Source organism: Clupea harengus, chromosome 21 (genome assembly GCF_900700415.2).
Source record: "Clupea harengus chromosome 21, Ch_v2.0.2, whole genome shotgun sequence".
In the NCBI taxonomy this organism is placed as follows: domain Eukaryota; kingdom Metazoa; phylum Chordata; class Actinopteri; order Clupeiformes; family Clupeidae; genus Clupea; species Clupea harengus.
In genome coordinates this window covers 5,578,494-5,588,493 of record NC_045172.1, presented here as the reverse complement: position 1 = coordinate 5,588,493, position 10,000 = coordinate 5,578,494, and the positions used below count along the sequence as shown (strand labels likewise).

General features: G+C 43.2%; 2 protein-coding genes across 2 annotated transcripts in view; both read left to right on the top strand.

Moving 5' to 3' along the window:
- The window catches only part of LOC105892499 (ras-related protein Rap-1b), a 51,442-nt gene extending 45,796 nt beyond the window's left edge, over nt 1-5,646 (top strand). Inside the window, exons 7-8 of the mRNA XM_012818771.3 lie at nt 3,347-3,462; nt 3,687-5,646. Coding sequence (XP_012674225.1) covers nt 3,347-3,433 — 87 coding nt within the window. The 3' untranslated portion in view covers nt 3,434-3,462; nt 3,687-5,646. The remainder of the gene's footprint in view (nt 1-3,346; nt 3,463-3,686) is intronic.
- A 2,225-nt stretch (nt 5,647-7,871) lies between these two features.
- Nucleotides 7,872-10,000, top strand: part of nup107 (nucleoporin 107) — an 11,579-nt gene continuing 9,450 nt past the window's right edge. Inside the window, exons 1-5 of the mRNA XM_031558452.2 lie at nt 7,872-7,980; nt 8,580-8,656; nt 8,907-9,002; nt 9,151-9,260; nt 9,695-9,824. Coding sequence (XP_031414312.1) covers nt 7,973-7,980; nt 8,580-8,656; nt 8,907-9,002; nt 9,151-9,260; nt 9,695-9,824 — 421 coding nt within the window. The 5' untranslated portion in view covers nt 7,872-7,972. The remainder of the gene's footprint in view (nt 7,981-8,579; nt 8,657-8,906; nt 9,003-9,150; nt 9,261-9,694; nt 9,825-10,000) is intronic.

The window sequence follows — 10,000 nt, the reverse complement described above, 5'->3', positions numbered from 1 at the left end:
GTTTACTCACATTTTCTTTCAGGTACCTAAAATTAATACCTGACTACCTGAAAATTAATTCAGTTTGACACACCTGACAATGGTGTGTGAGTGTACGTGGGTGGGTGGGTGTGTGTGTGTGTGTGTGTGTGTGTGTGTGTGTGTGTGTGTGTGTTATTTTCATTAATTTAGTATCCCTTCATACCATTATGTGAATCAAGCCAAGAGCGAGTTCTCACCAGGTTTGCTCGATCCTGAAGCCCTAATGAAACCCGAGGCGTCTTCTGGGCTCATAATGTTTCTAAAAGAATTAACTTTCGAACTGCTGTTAGGTCTTTGCATCAGTCAGGCTGGGGAAAGTGACTCTCAATAAGGGCCAGCGCTTCCTAAATGTCTGAAAATACTTACCAGAGCGATCTGCTCTCTGCGGAGAAGCCATCTCACCAGAAACCTGATATGGCAGCACTCTCGTGTGACGGCAGTGGTGTGGCCTTTTAGGTAGCGTTAAAACGTCATTTTTCATCATTCAAAGTCTCGTAAAGCTTTCAAAGCTCAAGATGTTTGTGTTGTGGTACTCCGACAACCTCTTAAACCCCACCACCACCGCTCTTCATCCCCCCCCCCCCCTCTGTCGTGGGCAGGGAAACTGAATCCTCGTCATCGAGCGCAGCGAGTAATTCTCATGTGCAAAATCTAATGCCAGGTTTAAGGTTTCCAAGATAACAGCATGGTAGGCTCCCAAATTATGCAATCGCAAAAGGCGGCCTGAACGTTTCTCGTAGGACACGTGATCGCAAGAAAGACGGTTCATTGAGCTTGAAGCTTCCCGGAGCGGGGAAGGGTATAATAACGGATCATTTGGAGTTTGTGTGGCACATCCGCTGGCACGACGACGAGGAGGCCAGAGACAGGAAACAAGCCGCTGTAATGATGCCAGGTGGAGGGGGTGGGCGTTGCCAGCTTTGCCCTCCAGAATCCTCCCCCCCTATCGGATTGATCTATTGGTTTAATCATTGTAATTATCCTCTTTTTGCAATGACAGAAGACAGTAGGCAGAGACCATTGATTACAGTCAGGAGGGGAGGGGGTGGGGATGCTTTCTCTCTGTGGGGTGCTTTTCCAGAAGGGGGATAAATTAAGTCAGCTGCACTGCACTAGAGTTTGAACGTTGGGTTACTTTGAATGCTGACATCTGCAGGTCTCACTGTAACTTGGCCTGTCTCTGGCCCAAGTCAGATTAGCTTTTTCCATTCAGAGATGGCATTGCACCCAACATTACTCACCGAAGTGCTGGTCCTAGATCAGATGTCTTATCTTATCCAGAGAGGGTGTTGGCGCAGATGCATAGACCTCTCTCCAATGTTACCGTCTTTGCTGCAGTGCATGCTTAAAGGTATGCTTTGTCTGCACTGATATCAGGTAGGTGCACCCACCTAGATCCACCTTTCACGGTGGTTTGTATACAGATGCTGTTTCGTCTGGATTGGTGGCATGGGAGGAGGTTCCGCTGAGATAAAGGCAATGATGTTGGCAGTCTCTTAGAAAACTCCATGAGTAATGCTAACTGGTCCAGCCTATACTCTGAGGCAAAGCTGGCAAAAGCACATAACGAAGCGTCATTTCCAAGTCTGCTAAGAGACTGTTCAGCTCAGCACGGCCTCATTGCAGAACCTATTAGCCGGATTTCGGACCAGACGGAAACGAGCGGTCCGCGTCAGCTCCACTTAACGTCCCCCTTCGCCTGTGAATGCAGTGTGAAATGAACCATCATCGCCTATCAACCTTAAACAGAGACATCAAGCTTAACACGAGTTAGCGTAGCATTGCCATCCTGTCATTCAGAGACTGTGCTCACATAGAACAGTTCTTTTTTGGGGTGGGGGGAGGGGGGCTTCTTTGTAGCTAAGTGCTGAGTTATATTGTCCCGATGCGTCCCTTAGGGTTGGGTATCATCTGTAATAATGCTGGCGGCAGTCGTGCAGACAGAGCAGCGATTTGTCTTAGCCTCTCATGTCGGCCCCAGGGGCCTGTCTCTCTGTCAGAGAGAGAGACGCAGTGTGCCAGTCAGTCTGTCTGAGCTTATTTATGCACGCAGCACAGACACACGTCTACTCATCCAGACATGCAGACACACACACACATACGCTTGTATAGACACATAGCGTTATACACATACGCATGCACACACTGATATAGACACACACATAGATATACAAATACATATTTTTGTATAGATATATTTATATATGAGTTCAGATATACACACTCACATCTACTCACCCAGACATGCAGGCGCGCACACACACACACACACACACCACTCATATACATATTCACACACATACACGACTACACTTACAGACACACACACACACACACACATATACACACACACAAACACACACTCATATAGACACACACACATACACATTCACACACATAGACGACTACACATACAGACACACACACACTCACACACACACACACACTCATATAGACACACACACACACACTGTCACAGCTGAAGTGCACCGTGATGCAGTCTGTGTCAGCTGAGCTGTATTAGATACGCACTTGGGGTAGTGATGCTTAGAACTTGTGATGACATGAGTCTGAGAGGGAGAAACTTTTCAGGCACTCAGAACATAGTTTTCATGAACACATCAAATGCTTCATGTAAAATGTCTTTGTCTCAGTCCTATTCAACCTGATATTAACCTGATATTACTCATATTACTGATTCTCAAAGCAGCTGGTTTCTCCCTGTAGAGTATTGTTTGTATAGTATTGTATTGTATTGTGTGATAATGTTTAAAATGATCATGCTTTAGAGAGTAGTGCAGTATAGAGTGCAGTATTAAAGCAGTCGTTACAGAGATAGTTCAGTGTGGTATTAAAGCAGTAGTTTAGAGATAGTTCAGTGTGGTATTAAAGCAGTAGTTTAGAGATAGTTCAGTGTGGTATTAAAGCAGTCGTTTTGAGATAGTTCAGTGTGGTATTAAAGCAGTAGTTTCAGAGATAGTTCAGTATGGTATTAAAGCAGTAGTTTAGAGATAGTTCAGTGTGGTATTAAAGCAGTCGTTTTGAGATAGTTCAGTGTGGTATTGAAGCAGTCGTTACAGAGATAGTTCAGTATGGTATTAAAGCAGTCGTTTTGAGATAGTTCAGTGTGGTATTAAAGCAGTCGTTACAGAGATAGTTCAGTGTGGTATTAAAGCAGTCGTTACAGAGATAGTTCAGTGTGGTATTAAAGCAGTAGTTTAGAGATAGTTCAGTGTGGTATTAAAGCAGTCGTTACAGAGATAGTTCAGTATGGTATTAAAGCTATGGTCTTAACCCTCTCTCATGTCTCCCTCTGTGTCTGTAGATCTTCTATGACCTGGTCCGGCAAATCAACAGGAAAACCCCAGTGCCGGGGAAGGCGCGCAAAAAGTCCAACTGCCAGTTGCTCTAATACACAGCTGTCCCGCCGCTCTGAGCCAGGTGGGCATAGGACAGATGTCAAGGGTCATGTTTGAAGGGTCATAATGAAAAAGTTAATGGAATATGTAAATCTGTGAGGCTCTAGGTGATTTCGTATACCTGAGGGTGACCAAAAGAAGGATGTCACACCCTTTGTTTTTGGTGTTTTACGTTCTTCGTTCACATGAAGATGTATGTGAGTGCTGATTGGTTAGGTCATCTTTGTGTTTGTGTCTGATTCTCAGGTCTGATTTGCTGCTGTCTCTCAGCAGTGCCAGCATTCCGACGTTACTAAAAAACCCCTAACATCTGACGGACTCTCCTGTGTGCCGATGCCCCTTTAACCAACCAAGAACCGACGAAGCAACGGACTCAAAACTACAGTACCATGTCAGTTTTTGCACATAGATAACCATCATCCCTTTCCAGTATCGCGAGAGAGATTTTTACTTATAAATATATATATTCTAACTGTATGCAACTGAAATGAGGAAGACAAAACAATTATGTGGATACCTAAATAAGTCATGAAATAGATACAAAAATGATTTGAAACAATCCAGAGCCTACAACCCAGTGTTACTGCTAAATGCAGACAAGCCGTTGAAAACCATTAAAAGATAAAACAAACGGTGTCTTAAACCAGACTGTGCACGTTGCCATGGTGAGTACAATGATGCGATAGTTCTGAGCACCACTATTTTAGCCAGAGAAGAGAGTAAGTCCAAAGAGCGCCTATATAGCCCATGTCATACCGCAGTCTATGCTCCTTTGGTTTCTTTTTGTAACTTGTTTTGGTGTTTTTTCCTCTTTCTTTCGTTTTGTTATTTTTTTTTTATGTTACTAGATTTCGTCTACCAAGATGCGATGTTGTAACACTTATCAATATGAGTTTTATCTTAGGAAAAAAAAAAAACCTGTGGATACAATACAGTGATATATGTGTAAAAAGTATAAAAATATAATATGATTTTTTTTTTTTCTGTCACTATCATATTGTCTTTAGCCTAAAGATGTCGCCTTCAAATATGTGTTAGTTTATTTTTTTCTTTCTGAAGAATCCAACTCATTAGAAAAAAAATGGAATCCATCTTTGACTTCACGCCTGGGTTTCTTTGTCGTGTTTACAAAGATGTTTGTACAGTGGGTTTTTTTTCCATGAGGGGTCTGTCTCTGGGGACATGGCATTTCAATGCAAGACTTGGCCAAGCAGGCCCTGATGTCACCACATAGAACTTCCAAGCGAGCTCTGATTGGTCCTTGCAAACAAATAATCCATTACGCCCTAGTCTCAGACTCCCTCATCTACAACAGGAAGTATATATTTTAAAACAAGGGTTTTTAATATAGACTAAATAAAAAAAAGGAACAAAATGTCATCATTTCCCCTACTTCTGTTGCTGTAGATTCTCACTGTACCCCCCCCCCCCCCCCCAAAAAAAATATCTTCCTCCCCCCACCCATTTGCCTGCTAATGCATCTCTTGTAAACTAGGATATGAAAACCAAATACTGGACCCTGTCAGTAAAGAAAAAAAAACGACTTGCCTGTTAGTGACTGTTTCACCCTGTGTAATATTTGGTTTGACCAGTTTTCCTGTTGGCTGAGTTTCTGTGTGGGGTATGTAGCGATGGTTGGGGGGAGGGGGAGAACATGTGTTTTGAGAGCACGGAGAGAGAGAAAACAGAATTTTAAAAAAAGAAAAGAAAAGAATTCAACTGTAATGGAGTAATCTGACTCGGGGGAGCCGAAGAGAGGGCCGACGTCACCTGAACTCGCCTCTCTTCTGTGTCCCGTTAAAACAAAATGCTTTTGTTGCTTTTGTGTGCGTTAACAAAGAAAAAAAAAAGACAAAAAGAAGAAAAAAGGAAGAAAAAATTACGAACAGCCTCCTTAACGTTGAAATCATGTGTAAAGATCTTGTCTCTACAGAGCTCCAGTATTTGAAATTCAACATCATCTGCTTCTGTGGGTGGGTGGGGGTCGGGTGGCAGGGGGAGGGAACTAAAGGGACGGGTAGCCAAATGTAAACTAAAAAGCCTTAATTAAAAGTGGTGCAATTTTGTATAACTGAGCATCTGTAGTTCAATAAATTGGATTGCCATGCAAGGGCTTGTGAGAGCCAGTCCACCACTTGAATGTTTTGTGTATTGTTTCAACAGTTCTGCCAGTCCAATAAATAAAACAAAAATGTTGGTTTAATAACGTTTGTTCTCTCGCAGAAAGCTTGCTTTTTGGGGGGGCGGGGGTAAAGAGATGGCAGCTCTGCGGCTGCGGTATGGAATAAAGAGTGTGTTTTGTCGTGGTTGTCATTTAGCCAGCGGTGAGATGATGCTCTGCAGTAATGATGCGTGGGAACTGAAGGTCCCTCACAACCAGAAGCGGCAGCTTAGCCTGTCAAACGGAAGAACGAGATCAGAAGACAAACGCCTGTGGCCTGCAGTCAGGTGTCTCAACACACACACACACACACACACACACACACACACACACACACACACACACGTGTGTTTTAGCACTCACGGGTATATGATCTTGCCTGTTTTACATGTAATGGTCTGTATATTACCTCAGTGGTATGACCCTGGTTTGTTACTTGGCACCCAAACTTGCATACCATGTCTGTTAGCCACCTCTCATACAAACAAGGCATTTACACTGTCACACAAGCAGACTCACACTGCACAAACATGGCACTTCTCTCACACACACAAGTACACCAGCTCTGAGAGACTGTCAACCCACTCATCCTGGAACAGGAAACCGCACTCTCACCTCCAGGAAGAGACAGCCGGAGGAAGCGCATAAGGTCAGCCATATGGGCTCCAGGTTTCAGTCGAGTCGGAGAGGAGCGGTCACACCACGCCTGGGGGCCTCGACAGACCGCCCCCCCCCCCCAATAGCATTTGACCCTGAGAACATCTGGGGGGCAGTCACATAAACATTGTGTGATGGAGCTCATTTAGAACAAGCTTCATGTCCTCAACATAATGGTCTTGGGTGTGCCATAGAACATACTGAGAGTTGGCCCTAAGTGTATGTAACCTGAGTGAGTTTGGCTGTGAAGAATTGATTAAATTCTGATTTACTTTTGCGTTCATTTATTCTTGAGTGATTTCTTGATTTTGCAGTCAGCATTTGGTCTTCAGGTACCTGAGTTTTCAGTTAGGCCTATAAGTGAAATTGGTATTTCGATACACTATGAAAATGACCAAAGAAGTACCTTGTCCCTTTCATGACATATGCATTCACAAACATATACACATAGTTCAATCTGTTTCCCAAGGCAGTCAATTCTCAAACTCATCCCCATCTCCTCAAACACTCATTGAACTTCTCATTTTATGTCTCTCATTCCTTGGCATGGATGGTGGGACGACTGATGCTCTGGACACCTCTATAAGAGTATTGGTGCATTCTGGGAAGACCTGACTGACTGAGAGGGGCCCTTTCAAGCCAACAGGAAACACTGCAGTCTGACACAGGGCTTCCTGTCCTTCAGCTCACAGGAAAAAACACAGTGAAGATGAAACATTGATGTGGTAAACCAAATTACTGAGTTAACAGATCACTGTTTAAGGATAAGCAGTACTGAACACCTACAGGCTTTTCACTTCTCAGAACCAGCATAGAGAACTCCTGCGGCTAACTACTGGGGTTAAATTAACATGCATTTGGTATATTTATAGAGTATTAGTTCCAGTAAAAAAAATACTTTAATGTTACAGAAATGAGATGTATAGAAAAGATGTTTCAGAAATATACTACTGTAATAGCCCTTTAGCCCTTTCTATGTATGCTTTAAAGCAGCAGTAAGGAGTTATGGTCAAAAAATAACGAGGTATATACCTAGTAAAGGGCATGCCAAAACCTTGCAAACGCCACCAACAGCCCAGCTGGCACTTAAAAAATATATATTTCTTTTTTTTTTTTTACATTTCATTGAGCTGTCCTGCCCTGTGACACAGGAGGACTACATAGTGCATATCCTGGATGACTATTGGGGAAGAAAGGTGTGTTTATCTGTCCTTCACTTGACCATGTACCAACAAAATAAAATTGCAGATAATACCAAAACAAACTGCTTATAAAACATACCTCAAAAAGTGACAAATTGCGACCATAATCTTCTGTAATAATCAATAGATTTTCACCCTAGACAGTTGGTGCAATTCTGGCATTGCTAGCAGGTGGCGCTCTAGTGAAAAGTTTCGTTTTTTGTTGCCCTATAACCTCCTGATGTCTACATTCTGAGAAGCCATGGTCGAGTGTCGAGTATGTCGATTGTGTTATTTCCGCCCAATTTAGTTTACTAAATTATGATTGTGTCTTATTACCACATTGTGTACATTGCTAAACACAAAACACAATACCACGAGCCTGTAAAAGGTGTATAACACTTCCATATAATTCAACATTTAAATTCGATTATACATCCTGCTCGAGCGGGAACACGGAAAGGATAGCCTAGCGATTGCTAACGGGAACCCTGTGAGATTAGCCGGTGCTGTACAGCTATTCACCTCGAAGCATGGACTGGTGAGTCGAATAAAATAGTAAACTTTCCCCCTGTTTGTCGAGTGATGTTGTCAGAACGACATATTTAAAGACCGTGAATAACCAGGTCCGATATTATAGCAAGTAACCTTAACTTGGATCGGATAGACAGATGTCAACACCTTATATCCCTGCTACGTTAAATTCCACATGTCAGTACCATTATATACTAGAGAATAGTTAAGAAGTTGGTTTAGGCAATGAAGTTTGCTAATGTTTTAAATACTGCTGCGTTGTGTAATATTATGGTTTTCTCAGGGTGTCCAACAAGACTGCTTCTCGTTAACCGAACAGTCAAGCTTTAAATGTTTGGTAGCATATGTGACGTTAGTGATGGCTAGAAACGCAGTGGTAGGCGGGTGGATGTATAGCTAGTGCTCGTATTTAGTTTGCAAATATCGACAGCAATAGTGCTGATAGAATTGGGTGGGTGTGTTATGCTAAACAATCTATGATACATGTTTGGATGTTGCCTGTTAAGTTATTGCTTAACGTCACCTTAGTTCACGTTAGATAGTCATACAAAGTTGCATACCAATGACACTGTCTCAGAAATTCTCTGTGTTTGTTGCTATTTACAGGTTAAATTCACCGGTCGTCCGGGACTCCGAGGTGACGCGAGCTGCACGAAGAAAAAGTTCCCACAAGAAGGTGGCCTGTATCCTTTCCTGAACCGTACCATGTAGTGTGCTAGTTTTAGTGTCATAAGACTTGGGTATTCGGGGATTGAAAACATGTAACGTTAGCATGTTTTTGGTGTTCTCATGAACTTAGCAACTTGAGTCTTATTTGAACATATCGAGTCTAAGTTTGTACTGTCAACAAGTCTTTTACCAATGGCAGTCATTTTTCAGCTGGCAGCATATGTGTTTGTTGTTCTCTCTCTCTGCTCCTTAACTCCTCATTAGTTCCTCTAGCTCAGGATGACTCCCCAATTCATGCCAACACCCCAGGTGCTCGCTCTGTCCTGCGCCACACTCCTGGGTCCCTCCTTAAGCAAAGCTGTAAGTACTGTCACTGTCACAGGAATGCTTTTGAAGGGCCATCCTCTGTTGTTATTATTACTGTTGTCGTTGTCATCGTCTTTGTTGTTGTTGTTGTTGATGATGATTTTGATTACAATGATGATGTTTGCTGTACCCTTCTGTCCAGTCACCCCCAAGAGTGGTCTCAGGAACCCTGACGTGTCTGCCATTTTGGGCACAGGGAGCCGGACGCCGAGGTTCATCCACACGCCGCGTCCTGCAGGAAGTTTGAGCATGGTGAGAAGCCTTTACTGGTGTAACAAGAACATCAGATGCATTAGATCATGATAAGAACGCCGCCCCATCAGGGGCACACACACACACACACACACACACACACACACACACACACACACACACGTGCCGCACTGCCTCTGAAACCTATGCAGACAACCATTGAAACTATTCACTCCTGAGTGTGTGACAACCATTGAAACTAGACAACCATTGAAACTATTCACTCCTGAGTGTGTGAGTTTTTGGCAAGAAACATCAAGGATGAGCCGGGAATGAAATTAGCACATGGATATGACTCTCTCCTTCTCTCTATCTCCCCTCTCTCTCTCTCTCTCTCTCTCTCTCTCTTTCTTTCTCTCGCTCTCTCTCTCTCTCTCCTTTCTTTCTTTCTTTCTCTGACGTTCACTCTTTTCCTCTGTCCCTCTTTCTTTCAGAATCTGGATGACAGTGACTGGACCAACAGCTTGTACCCCTCCCCCCTATCAGGCCTGGGGGACACCACCTTCACTGAAGACCTCAACATGAGTGCAGTCATGCTCAAAGAGGAGGACCCTGGGGAAGCTGGTACGGCTTGCGTGCGCGCACACACACACACATTTTATGTACTGTATTTGATTCCATATTACAGGTCAAATTTCATCAGGAATCATATTTTCTGAATAGTCCAACACATTTAAACAGTCCAACAGTCCATTACAACAAATTGAGAAATGTTCTTTTTTTCCCTTTGTACATCATGT